Source organism: Eretmochelys imbricata, chromosome 5 (assembly GCF_965152235.1).
Source record: "Eretmochelys imbricata isolate rEreImb1 chromosome 5, rEreImb1.hap1, whole genome shotgun sequence".
Taxonomy (NCBI): domain Eukaryota; kingdom Metazoa; phylum Chordata; order Testudines; family Cheloniidae; genus Eretmochelys; species Eretmochelys imbricata.
The window spans coordinates 123,981,480-123,995,147 of record NC_135576.1 but is presented as its reverse complement, the minus strand read 5'-3'; the positions used below and the strand labels follow the sequence as shown (position 1 = coordinate 123,995,147).

The following is a 13,668-nucleotide window of genomic DNA, read 5'->3' as shown; positions in this document are numbered from 1 at the left end:
CCTTGGACTTAACCAAGGGGTACTGGCAGGTACCACTAGATGAATCCGCCAAGGAAAGGTCAGCCTTCACCACCCATGTTGGGCTGTATGAATTTAATGTGCTCCCTTTTGGGCTGCAGAATGCATCCGCCACCTTCCAAAGACTTGAGCCTGTCCACACTAGCGCTTTAAAGCGCTCAGACTTGCTGTGCTCGGGGGTGTGTGTGTGTGTGATTTTTCACCCCCCCGAGCCAGCAAGTTAGAGCGCTATAAAATGTAAGTGTAGACAAGCCCTCAGTTAGTTCCAACCAGTTACCCAGACATACCCCCTCCGTGGGGGAGTGTCAGGGAGTTGGAGCAGTATTGCCCCACTGAGCTTGTGGGTCAGTTCACCCAACACTGCCAGCACTAGTGGGGTTTGATCCACTCCTGCTGGTGCAAAAGGTTGGTGGCATTTGCACCATAGACCCCAACCGTAGGGGTCTGGCTGCGTAGCGAGGGCAGTTCTAATTCTCATTTGGGAGTCTCTCCTCAGTGCTCCTGGAGGGCCATGCCTTGGCATATTGCCCAGCCATTCCAGCCATGCCCACGCTTGGGTCGGTGCTGGCCTGCTGTGTAGGGAAAGTGGAGAAAGTGTTCCAGGAGCCTGGAGCTGCTGCAGCCCTTCTCTTGGCAGACTTGACCCGCTTGTGCCCTGGGTTACATCAGTGGCAGTTAATCCAGGGGTGAGCAAGAACTGGAGTATAGAGGAGTCAGCTGAGCGAGGATCACGAGGGTGACCCATTTTCGAGCGTTAGCGTTCATTTAGCTAGGAGACTTCGGATGAAGTTCTGCAGGGCCACACAGGAGCTTAGCAGAGATGAGAGCTGCGTCGCAAAATTCCATGGACATAAATTTTTAAGGCCAAATGTAATCATCCGGTCAGACCTTCTGCTGTACCCAAGCCATAGGCAGGGCTGGACATGCCCCTCTGCCTGCGTGATGTGTTGTTTGTGCTAAAGTCCTTTCTAAACAAAGGAAATGCTATGACGGTGTGAAAAGATGGTGTTAGTGTCAAGTCAATGACAGATACACTTACATAACAAATGTTTAAAGACTGGATTCTTTGGGGACACTTATCCCTTTCCAGCTTTTCTGTAGTCCTTGTGCAGCGTAGTGCACACGTTTCTCATTGGGAGTTAAGTTCTTGTCATTCCTCGCATAGTAGTTTTGATCATTTTCCAACCACAAAGAATAATCTCAGTTATTGTGAGCTTCCCCCACTAGGGTGCTGTTTGTGTGCTGTCCAAACACGGTTTTCCTTTGAGGCAGTCTGTGAAATGTTAAAACAGAGACTTCATTGTTTGTCCAACACTGAGAATGCAAATCAAATACTTACTGTGTGAGTGTACAGTACCGCACCACTTCCACGTAAAGTGAGGTCACACCTGAGTACACTTGGACAAACTGAAACCTTTTTGAACTAGGACTACAAAATACCTAGAAAATACAATCTTCCTGGCTTTATTCAAAACTAATCTTGAGTTTACGTGTGTTTGTGCACGTGTGTGTCAAACTAGACAATGCTCTTTATATTCTATGCATATAGTATAAAATGAATGACTTGTATTTGACCAAAAACAACAAATAGTTGGTCTCTTTAACATATTACCTCTTTCCCCTCAGGCCCCTCGCACACTCATGGGAAGACTGGTTCTTGAGTAATATTGATGTTTTTAATGCACTCTTTAGTGCTCTCTGATATTGTATTAACTGTTTGAACCTTGAATAAATTTTTTTTTTAAAAAACCACAGCTTTTATTTTGCACCAATTATTTCTTTGTTCTGTAATGTGTTAGATTAAGATTAATTTTTAATTTGCTGCATGTGGCTGTAAATTAATTACATTCAGTCACTACTGTTTGGTTTTACGATTTGTCTAAATGTAAATATTCTTTTAAGGGATTACAGCAGTTATCTTTTATGAAGACCCACTAAATTAAAAATATTGCCAGCTTAAAATTACATACTACAAAAAAGGAATTTAATTAAAAAGTATTACAATACATTTGAATTTTTTGTTGGTCCCTATCAGCATTTTTACTTCTGGATTATAGTGTTATGAATGGCAGTTCTTTTATTTAGGTGGTTGAGATTTCTGTGATTATACTTGTCAGTCCCTGCCACTTGCTGTCTTTAAAATATATGGGTATGATTATTTGTTGCAAGTGAACATGTCAGTATTGTCATTGAGCGTAGCGTCAAGCTGTTGTCTAACAGGCTTTCCTTATAGTGTACCACATTTAGTTCCTGTGAAGAATAAATATTTATATCGGTGAACTAAAAACGGGAGCTCTCAACCGTAACTCTGTAGAGATGGCCCATGGGGCAACTGTTTTGTCCACTTCCCTGGGATAGAAAATCTCCTTCAAGCACTCATTCATAGAGGGTAAGCCCAGAGGGGGCATTGTGATCATCTGCTTAGACTGTGGCCCTTTGGGGCTGGGGTCCATCTTTTTGTTCCGCAGGGGGGCAGCACCCAGCACTGTTGGGGCCCGGTCCATGTTTGGGGTGTCTAGGCTCTATGATCGTATAAATAATACAAATAGTCTGCCCTCCTGCAGAACGCAGACGATAGGACTCGCCCCAATGAATTCCTGTTTGAACTAGAGCACTTTGTCAGTAACCGAAGCCTGCGCGGTTATTGAATGGTACGTGGGATTTTGTTTCATTTTAAGCAGTGGTTAGTTTCCTAAGCGGTAAATAGAGCTCTAAGAGTGGAGAATTCACACACACACACACACACACACACACAATCTATAGAAGAGGGGGGAGCGTGAGCCCCAGTACCCGAGGGTGTGCTCAGACAAACCAGAGAGGCGACAGGTGCAGCGAGCCTGGGACAGTGACTTGCAAATGATTTTTTAAAAATATATTGCTGCCCTTTTATTGCTGCCCTCTGCTGCACAAAGAATGCTTAGGTGAGTATTCTCTTCATCTTAAGTGTCAGCAACAGAACTGGCTGAAACTTTCAAAACATCAACAACATTTTGAAATTTGAAAACGAAGCCAGATGTGTTTTTAAGGAAATGTTTGGTTTACTAGCCTGATACTTCGAAAAACTGCAAAAAGGTTTCAAGCTCAACTCGTCTTCCTGTGCAGCTCACTTTAAACTGACCTCTGTTGTCTCCCTTCTATTTGTGAAGGAGAGGGGAGAAGGAGCTACTAGGAAGCAAAACCATCCAGCCTCCTCTCTTGTTCCCTACCCCAGCAGAGACGAGGGAGAAAATAGTTTGAAATAATCAAAATGTTTCACTTTTAACATTTAAAATGAACTTGAGCCTGGAAGTCCAAGCTCCGAGGCTCCCGGCTCAATCTCTGGTCCTGCGCCCCATCAGCCTTAGCAGAAAGCGAGGAGCCTAGAAGCCTAGCTATCCGTTGTTTACCTGATTTTTTGTAGGACTGATTTATTATAGGCTTGCCAATGATCTGACCAGAAGACTTAGGTTCTTGTCCCAAAATCATGATACAGAATGAGAGAATGTGAAGAGTTCAATACTTTGTCCGGACCCTCGGGGTAAGTGGCAAAGACATCGGGGTATGTGGCAAAGACATCAGACTGTGGCCAAAGCCAGGGCTTTAGAGATTTTTATGAAAATAAAGGAAAGAGTTATCAACACCCCAAACCACAGAGCCACATAGTAGTAGTAAAGTACTATCGATCCTTGTGATATCATCCCTTTACAAAGCCACTTAAACTAGTATACTCACGCCCTTCCTTGGGGACCTGGTAGTGGGAGACAGGACCAGCCTGGTCTCTGGCATGCCCAATGCGTTTGATGGTCCAGGTTCCTCCACTCCTGAGATGGTGGCGATCAGGGTGGGTGTTTAGTCGTTAAACTGTATTGCAAAAGCTGAGCTGATCGCCAAAACAAGAGAGTCCTTAAGGGTAAAGAAAAGGAAAAAGAATCCTCTCCACATGGTGGTTCGCCCTCTTATAGGGTCATGGCACTATCCTGAGTATTTATATCGGTGCCCAAACTTCCATGCGCAAATCTTATTTCCTCATCCAGATACGTCTTTTCCTCCAGGGCAGATTGGAAGAGGCCCTGGAGGTTTTTCGCCTTCCTCTGTAGCATGGGGCACGGGTCACTTGCTGGAGGATTCTCTGCTCCTTGAAGTCTTTTTAAACCACGATTTGAGGACTTCAATAGCTCAGACATGGGTGAGAGGTTTTTCGCAGGAGTGGGTGGGTGAGATTCTGCGGCCTGCGTTGTGCAGGAGGTCAGACTAGATGATCATAATGGTCCCTTCTGACCTTAATATCTATGAATCTACACATACTGTATAGGTTAGAATATTCTTACTTATTAATAACACATCCATTAAAGCTCTCCTTCCCCTCCACCCCCCAAATTTCCTGCGAAACAGAAATTAAAACTTTCAAGCCCCGCTAGCTGGGAAGCTTGTACTGCCTCCATGCACACAGACACACGCTGGCCAGGTGCCCGAATCAGATGCCTAAGGCCTCCAGCCAGAAACAGAATCTGCAAGTTCCTCTGAAATTTAAACGGAATTTTTGCACAAGGAATGTTAGACACTGATTTTAAATACCGCATTGCTATAACAATATTACCGTTTAGTGGTAGGTTGTCTCTCTTTTTGGCTAGGATAAATAAAATATTTATTTAAGGATATTTCTCGTTGGCTGGAGGCATAAAACTTGTTCGTTATCATTCACAGAGTCCCAGTAGAGAGAAAATATCCATTTTACCGCAGCTTCGTGTGTTTTGTTTCTTTCCTAGTGGAAATAATAACTGATTATGTGTTGGCGCTCTGTGGCATATGCACACACGCTATTTCATCTTGATTTGGAGAGTAACTCATTCTTCAGTAACTATGGTACGTTTTCCAGTGTGAGAAGGAAATAGATCTTCCTGTTGTATAGGTCATGGAATATGTATGGCTATGTTTGACCCACTTCTGCCCCTAATTTATAATGCTGAGGTAGAGGGGCACTTGGGAATTGATCTTACAACTGTAAACCTTAAGACAAACCTTTTAAAATTGCAAATTAAATGAAAAAAAAAATGTCGTTTCCCTTTCCCCACATTCACTGTGTTTCGTTAAGTGCAATCTTTTGGGATTTGCATAACACCTAGGACGCTTTGGCTAGAGCCCCTAAGCACGGAATATGTAAATAGTTTGGCTCAGATCAGCAATTGTGATTTGTACCAAATATATGTCTGGCATGCTGTGTATCCTAGTGAGCTGAATTCTGGCTGTGCTGGGTCATGCTGATTCCTGTCCTGTCAATTAAATGGTGACTAGGCTGGTCATCCAGGCTGGCTTTAACAAAGTGTCCTGGATGCAAAGCTGCAGGGTGTGTACAAACCATTCCAAACTCTCTGTTAGTCACTGCAAACTTATGCCATGGTAATACCATTGCCCTGGAGCACTAGATGGGTGTTTAGCATCTGGCACTGACCAAGCATGTCCAGGAACATTCTTGATATGACGGTTTCCCTATGGTTGCTGTTGAAATTCTCAGCAGGTAACCATTGATCTTCGTTTGCAATCCTTGCCTCTTAATTTACAATGGTTGCCTATTCCAAACCCTTGGAAAGACTGGTTTGTGTTGCACTGGATCCACAGATCTGCTGAGAATCAATAATTCATGATCTTCAGTAGAGAAGGAAAAATCCTCTTCCAGAGGTGAGTGGGCAGCTCTCTGGCAAACATGGGGCCCTATGACATCAATTTCTATTGCACTTGAGGTGTGCTTTTTAACTAAGCTTTTTAACCCATTTTGTTGCCAGGAGAAAATCAAAAAATGTGAGCTGACTTGTAAACCAGTGCAGTGCGGTCATCCTGAATCTGGAGCCAGGCAGCTCCAGTGCCTCTGCTGCTGCTCAGCCTGTTGTCCAGCAACAGCAGCATGAGCCTGTCAAGACTGGACCATTTTGCAGCTGCTATTCAGAAAGCTGTTGGCGGCAGTGAAACATGTCAGCTTCATGCGGCTGCTGCTGCTGTTCGAGAAATCTCTCTGGAGCAGCAGAGTCCGCGCTCTCCTTTTTTATGGGGAAGATGAATGACCCAGGGAAAGTGACCCAGGAACTTAGAGCAGGGAATGTAGATATTAAAACCTCTGTGACCACATCTGTGCCCTCTTCCTTGGAGGACCACAGCTATCAAGACATGGGGTTGGATAAAAATTATGACGGTATGGTGCTCCCTAATAAGCCTCTTAAGTGTCATTTTTATGAGCACTTATTTCAGTTTGGTTTCTGTTACTGATGTTCCAGTGCCGTGAGAAATCACAGGTTTCCAGAACTGACGCTCTGCTTTGGCTGGAGAGACTGGCAGATAACGTTTTTGGTTTTGTCACTCATTTTACCCCATTATTTCAAGACAGTCTTGCCAAACATTGCCTGGCTGGCTGCGTTTTTAAATAATTGCTGATCGGTCAATGCATTTGATATATTCATATAACTATGTACTGTCCATGTTTTCGCCTGGATCATTGTCCAAGGAATTCCATATACCTTCAGAGGAACTGGGTTCTTGCATCTTCTCTAACCTGATTTCTGTTTGAATCACATCCCTAAAACAAGCAAAATTAAGTCTCTTCAGTATAATGCAAATTGCTCGACGCTGAGCAGTTCAATGTTGTGATGGAGGTGCAAGTCAAATGTTGAAAACAAGCACTGTTGATGGTTGTCTAACAACTGCACTAAGTTATCTGATGCAGTATTTTAGGAATGTAATGTGAACTATCAGAAAGGCTCCATATTAAGTTAAGCATCTTGGGTAAACCACTAAGTCCCATGTCAGAGATGTATATTTATCCTCCTTCTAAAGCATAAAGCCCTCTAAAATGCTGCAGTTCTGGTCTCCATTGTTAGAATTCTTTTGTCAGTAGATTCTGGAGAGGTAACTGTTGTCTCTTACAAATCTCTTGCAGCCCAGTTTAACGGGAATGAGAAAAGGCAGTCTTCTCCTTCACCTTCAAGTGACAGGCGTCGACAGCTCCGAGCTCCAGGAGGTGGCTTCAAACCCATCAAGCATGGCAGCCCAGAATTCTGTGGGATCCTGGGAGAGAGAGTAGATCCAGCTGTGCCACTGGAAAAACAAATGTGAGTTAACATGGAAAACACTGTGTGTACACAGCTCTGTATCTGCCTAAGTGAGTGGCAGGTGGCTGGAGGGAATGAGGCCTGTTAGCATTCCGGTCCTGTTGTCCCCTGTACTTCCCGGTGTTTCATGCTGTTACAAACCCCTAAGCATGCACACAAGGAACAAGAATGTCACCACCACTGAGGGTTCACTTCAGGTTATCTCTAATTGTTATACAATGTGTATATATTATGCTGATAGGTGCCAGGGGGGAAACAATAGAAGTCTGTCTGAATGATGCTCTGGAGCTGTAATCTTCATGACCTGTGTGAATTGTGAGTGGCTCATTTTTGTGTTTAAATTTTTATCCGTATCAATCATACTGATAGGCTTGAAATACAATAATAAAAGCCCTGCTTTAAAGTCTCTCTAATAGAAGATCTTGTTTATATAGAAAGTAGTCATACTGTTTCCGATATTCGTCCCCTTCCACCTATCGGTGAGAGCAGTCTCTGGGTTAACCTGGCTGGACCTGTTACAATACCAGGATAAGGAGAGGTCATCAGAGCAATGGTGATAATCAGCTATGGGTTTATTAACTCCACACCTGCTCCTAAGGCACTCTGGGAAGAGTCTCCAGAATCTCTCTCTCTCTCTCTTCCCACTACAGGGGTGCCTCTTGTGTTCCCTGTGCTTCCATGTCACCCAGCGGATGACTGAGCAGAGCTGCATGTGTGGTTATGAGTGGTAGAGTGATCTGGTACCATACGTATTGCTCCAGATACTGCTCAGCCATGTGGCAGCACGTTCTGCAAGTGGGATTTGCATCTCAGGTTCTCCAACCCATCCGCACAGTTGTGTTACCCCTTTGGCATCACCCAAAGCTTTCAAGTGGCTACACATTGAAAATGCAGAAATCTCTAATCTAGGAAACTGCAACCGTCAATGGTCAGTCAACACCTCTGCTATAAACCCCTGGCTTTTACAGGACTATAACTTTGGCTATAAAAATTCCCTCTGGGATCTAAATGGTTTTAGCCAAGAAACTACCATCAATTTCATATGACAAAGTTAGATAAGAATCAGTTAAGTAGTTTGGACTCTTTAAAGAACACGAAGTTTAGTAGGGTGGGGATGGTAGTGTAACTTGGAACATTTGGTGGGCGAGTAAAACAGGACATGATTTGAGGTCAAGATTTAGTGGATAATCTGAAATGCAACAACTGTGTTAAAATAGAAAGTAAAAACCAGAGATCTGGCTGTACTTCTGTCTTCAGTTCATTGGGTGATGGCCAGATATTTACACCAGACTCCTGGTTCATCAGCTTGACGTGAAATCCAAGATTGAATCCCTGCAAAGGAGCAGCTTCTGACTTTGGGAATATATATATATTAGCACCTTGCTAATTTGCACCAATAACTGGGAGACCCTTTGCAACTTTCTGGATTTTGTGAATTGGCAAATGTAAAGGACTGAAGCTGTGAGATGCTGAGAAACCTCAGTTCCCATAACTGCATCTCCAGGATCAAGCCTGAAATGAACAAATCATTTTTTAAAAGCTACAGTAACGTATCACAAAATAGGTGAGCAGGTAGTTTGTTTTTTTTTGTTTTTTGTTTTTACAAAATATGCTGCAGTACATCTTGAAATGCAAGCGTAAATGATTGGTTTAAATTGAGTCTTAGTAAATATGACACCTTTCTGCAGCATCTGCTACTAAATCTTTGCTGAGAAGTGGAGAGAGACGGGGGTGTGTGTGCACGCACACGCAGATTATAAAGTGAGTGGATTAGTGCAGGGTATGTTGGCAAGACACAAATGTCCGATCCAGCTAAGAATCAGGAAATTACTTTTAGATGCCTGGGGTTAAGGGAAAAACAAACCTCTAAGCACATGTACCTGGCAAGTCAGAGACCTGAAGAAATTGAGTGGAACTGCTCCGCTTCTCCCATATACGAGGCAAAAAACGAGACAGTGAAGATGATGATGTCTCTTCTGTACTTCCTGCCTCTCACTGGAGATGAGATCTTCCTTCCTTCCTCCCTCCCCACCCCGTAAATAAGGTCCATTGCGGCTACTCTAGTCCTCCAGTGCCCAGCTCAGAACTGTGAGGAATGTAATGCTGCATAGCAGGTGAGCTGCAATACGTGGGCATGGCAGGATGAGTAAGTGATGCAACTACCTGGGCTTCAGTGGTGTTATAGCTGCTTACACCAGGACTGAATTTGGCCCTCACTCTATGGGCATGTTTACATATGGTGGTGTTCCCGATTAACTCCATGGCTGGATGCTGTTATTCCAGATCTAGAGTTCCTTGATCCTGTTTAGCTAATAGCCGTTTAGCTACGTTAATCCGGAACCATGCCATTCAATGACATGAAGATTCAATTGTGCAAAGTGAAAAGGCACAGCATTAAAGGCCTGATCTACTACACTTTGCAATCAACGGGAGTCTCTCTATTGACTTCACTGGGAGCCGGAACAGGCCCTACTCGGGTAGAAATACATGATCACATTTGAATGATGCGGACAAGTTTTAGTGTTTTTGCCATACTTTTTTGCTGGGTCTCTTATTCGCATCCTTATGAGACTTGGAACTCTAGAGCTTCTTCTGTTTTAGGTGTTGATGCAAGCATACTTGCTGGGGCTATTTCACTGCTTCTTGGTCATGTCATTAGCAGCTGAGTCTTGACATGTGTGAGGGGGTTGGGGGACGGGGTGTTTTAGACATTTGAAGAATAGACAACCCCAGTGCAAACAAAATAAACCTATCCATTGAGATTCTAATGCTGCCTAAGGACACACTGCCATGCTAAAGCCTAACCTGTAGTTGGCTTTGGAAATCTCTGCGGTATTGGGTGTCTAGTTTATATGGCTATGCTATGCAAAGTAATACACTGACTCCCCAAAGCCCCATTAGCAATATTTATCTCTGATACAGAAACATAATCGCCATCAGCAGTTGCCCCATGTCGGATCAGGCTGCTGTTTTCTCCCATCACATTATAAAGCCCAAATTCTCTGTTGCAACCCACACATGAAGCCGTTGCACAAACCTTGCTCGCTTGCGTGCACACTCTGGCTTGCACATTCACACACGTCTAATGCAGCTGCCCTGGGCCGGGAGGTATGCATTAAGCCCTATGGCTATAGCTGAAGTGTGTAGATTTCAATCTCATCTTAATGGGCATTGTCCTGTTGTTGGCTTAGATGTTTTGTTTTGTTTTGTTTTGTTTTGTTTGAGGATTATTAATTTTTTTTGATGAATAGCAATGATATTTTTTCAGAGCACCCTTCCCAATTCCATTGTTCTGTCGCTTTGTGAAATCTGATAATGTTTGTGTTTTCTTCTGGGCTCAGATCACCTCATCCATTTGATAACACTTCTTTCAATTTCAGTTCTCAGAACCCTATCAGGATAACCTCTAAAATTCTTACTGAGAAATATCCCCTACATGTAAATATCTGATGGGGAAAAGCCTTTTCTGCTCATTTTCATCCTCCTTTCTCAATACTTCTTGTGACTTCATTTCATGGTTAGTATAGGCTATTCAGGGTCTTTACTCTGCTCTCTGTCCTAATCCCTCCATCGGTTGAGATATTTCATTTCTGGTGGAGACTCTGGGTGTAACAAGAGAGGGTGACGTGATGACTATTTAATACTAGCACCAAGCTCAGTTTAGTGCCTTACACCAGATTTCGCTAGCAGGATTTTTCATAGGGCTAACGTTACCACACAGATGTTGAGGAGCATAACGGATTGCCCTCCAGGGAATCTCTCCGGCAATGACTTTGTTCAGTGGTAGTGAGTGCCGCTCCCTTCTCCGAGGAAGTTATTGGGGTAGTAAATTTAAAACAAATAAGAGGAAATGCTTTTTCACACAGCACGCAGCAATTCATGGTGTTCAAGGCCAGTAATATTTTGTAGTTATGCTTGATAAGGTGGGGGGAGGGAGGGAGGGAGGGATCAAATTTTCTGCATCAGGGTGTCAGCTGCGCACTGCAGAAGTAAGGAAGAGATTCTCCCCGCGCATGCACATCATTGAACCACTGACCAGGCATATCATGTGTCTGGTGCAAGCGGGGAGGTCTGCTTTCCTCTAACGCCTTAGCTTGTGCATTATGGGACTAGTGCAACCTGATCCTCTATGGCAAATCCTAGGGAAACCATGCCCCCACAACCTTTAGTTTGCAGACATGCTTGCAGATGAGGAAGGGTTAATTTCTCCCTCCCCCGCCTTCATGATGTAATTAACGAACTTTCAGAATGCCTGACTATTCAATCTCTCCTTAAACGAACTAGCCCAATAGACTTATCCAGGGGGTTGAATAAAAACATTCCGCATTGTTCACAGGTGCATTTAGAAAGAGTACCTTTGGTTTAGCGCGTCTGTTAAGGAAACGGGCACACCTATTTCTCATTTCTCTTTCATGTTTTCTCATATTTCATATATAGCATTTCTATTATATAGCAATCCTGATGTTCCGTTTTTGTTCAGTTTTTACCCCCCAGTTAGATTTATACAATTGGATAATTTCAATTATTTAAACTACCGATATGCTCCCTTCTGTGGGCGGCAGGAAGCTTGTGTGGGTTGGAGACCAGAGATTTTCACTTCTCTCCTATCCTAGGATTGTGGCCATCATTTTCTTACCATGTCCTCAGATTGTGCCATCATTTTCTTACAATGTCCTCAGATTGTTACCAAACATTGCATGAAAAGGTTCATATAGACTCTGTTGGTATATACATCCTGATTTACGTTTCAGCCTTCTCGGACGCTCCCAGGAATCATCATCTTAAATTGTAACTTGCAGTGTTGTTTTGGCCAGCTTGATCCCAGAATAATGGAGAGACAGGGTGGGTAAGGTAACACCTTTTATTGGACCAACTTCTGTTGGTGAGAGACCGGCTTTCAGGCTGACAGGGAACTCTGTCCTTTTCACCGACAGAAGCTGGTCCAATAAAAGATATGACTTCACTCCCCCTGTCTCTCTCAAATTGTAATGACAGCCTTCTAGAACATAACCAATGTATTTTATTGGAGTGATCCTCAAGCTGTTAACCACTGATTCAAATTAAAGCACTTATGTGGCTAAATGTTCTGTTAGTTGAATATTTGTTTACTTATGTCTTCATTGCTTTTCCTTTTTCCTAGATGGTATCATGGCGCAATCAGTCGGACAGATGCAGAAAACCTGTTACGATTGTGTAAAGAATGTAGCTACCTTGTAAGGAATAGTCAAACAAGCAAGCATGACTATTCTCTTTCCTTAAAGTAAGTACAGTTCCGTAAAACGTGGTGGGCACAAACTTATAAACAGGGCTTCCTTTGGTACGACAGAATTCAGTCACTTTTGTGGCGCTAGTGAGGCTGGATAATGTACCCAAAGGCACTGTAGAATGCTGACTGTCAGCTTGTGTTGTGTCTGGTGACAGTTCCTAGATTTGGCATTGCGCTTCTGGGGTGTTAAGGGATTTTTAGTCTTTGCTTGGCGTGCTCTTAACAAAATACACTTGATCTTTTCCAGCTTCTGATTAAAACATTCATGGTCTTTCTGTTTTGTTTCAGCTTTTTAATAGACACCCATTTCTTGCTTGTTTTCCGTTTTCACAAAGACTGTCTTTCTGGATGGAAGGACACTGGCCACAGTTGGCAGACAGGATACTGGGCTAGATGGACCTTTGGCCTGACCTAGTAGGGCCAGTCTTATGTTCTTGTGAAATGTACAGTTGGGGGAAGCTGGTGTGTAGATTGCAGTGCTGAGTGAGAGATGGGAGGAGATTCCTAACAGCTAAAGGGTCACACTTAAGGCCCATGGAACTCCCAGATTAAGTAATTATCTTTTGTGCTGGTCTCTTCCATGCTTCCACTTAACAATTCTTCCCTTCCTGGCTTGGCTCCTTCAGAGCATGCTCACGTTGTGCGTATCCACTCATCATAGGCTCAACTGGTTTGAGTGTTCATGTCACTGTTCCAGCAGCTAAGGAAATGCTGTGTTAACCAAAGTCACAACCAAACCCTCTTTGCCTGCGTACGGCAGGAAGAAGCCCCTGCATGGGCTACTCAGCCCTTGGGTCTGGGCACGCAGGCGTAAGGAGGCTTATTTACACCCTCCCTGGGACGGGTGCGGTGGGAAACAGGTCTGTGATATGGGCAGGTTGTAAACGGCTATGCCTCTGTCGGAGGATACGTCAGCACTGCAGTGGGACCCCCGCGGTTGGCCTGTGCCAACTGACTCAGGCTCACGGCGCTCGGGCGAGGGGCTGTTTGACTGTGCTCTAGGTGTTCAGGTTCTGGCTGCAGCCTGGGCTTTGGGATTCTCCCACCTTGCAAAGTCCCAGAGCCCAGGCTTTAGCCCGACCCAGTCTCTAGCCTCAAACAGTCCCTTAGCCCGAGCTCCACAAGCCCGTGTCAGCCTCAGGGGTTTAACTGTAGTGTAGGCATACCCCGATTTGTGATGCTTCCTAGGGCAAGTTCTGGGATGGTGCAGTAGGCCCATTCCTACTCCATTGGGGGGGAGGGGCACCTAAAGTGTCACAAGGACTCCACACTTATACATAACTCTAGCAGTTAGCCCGTTTCAAACCT

General features: G+C 44.1%; 1 protein-coding gene across 1 annotated transcript in view; it reads left to right on the top strand.

Annotated features, from left to right (window-relative positions):
• SHB (SH2 domain containing adaptor protein B) overlaps positions 1-13,668 on the top strand; it is a 144,836-nt gene that overhangs the window by 94,034 nt on the left and 37,134 nt on the right. The window contains exons 4-5 of the mRNA XM_077817821.1: positions 6,923-7,094; positions 12,235-12,354. Coding sequence (XP_077673947.1) covers positions 6,923-7,094; positions 12,235-12,354 — 292 coding nt within the window. The remainder of the gene's footprint in view (positions 1-6,922; positions 7,095-12,234; positions 12,355-13,668) is intronic.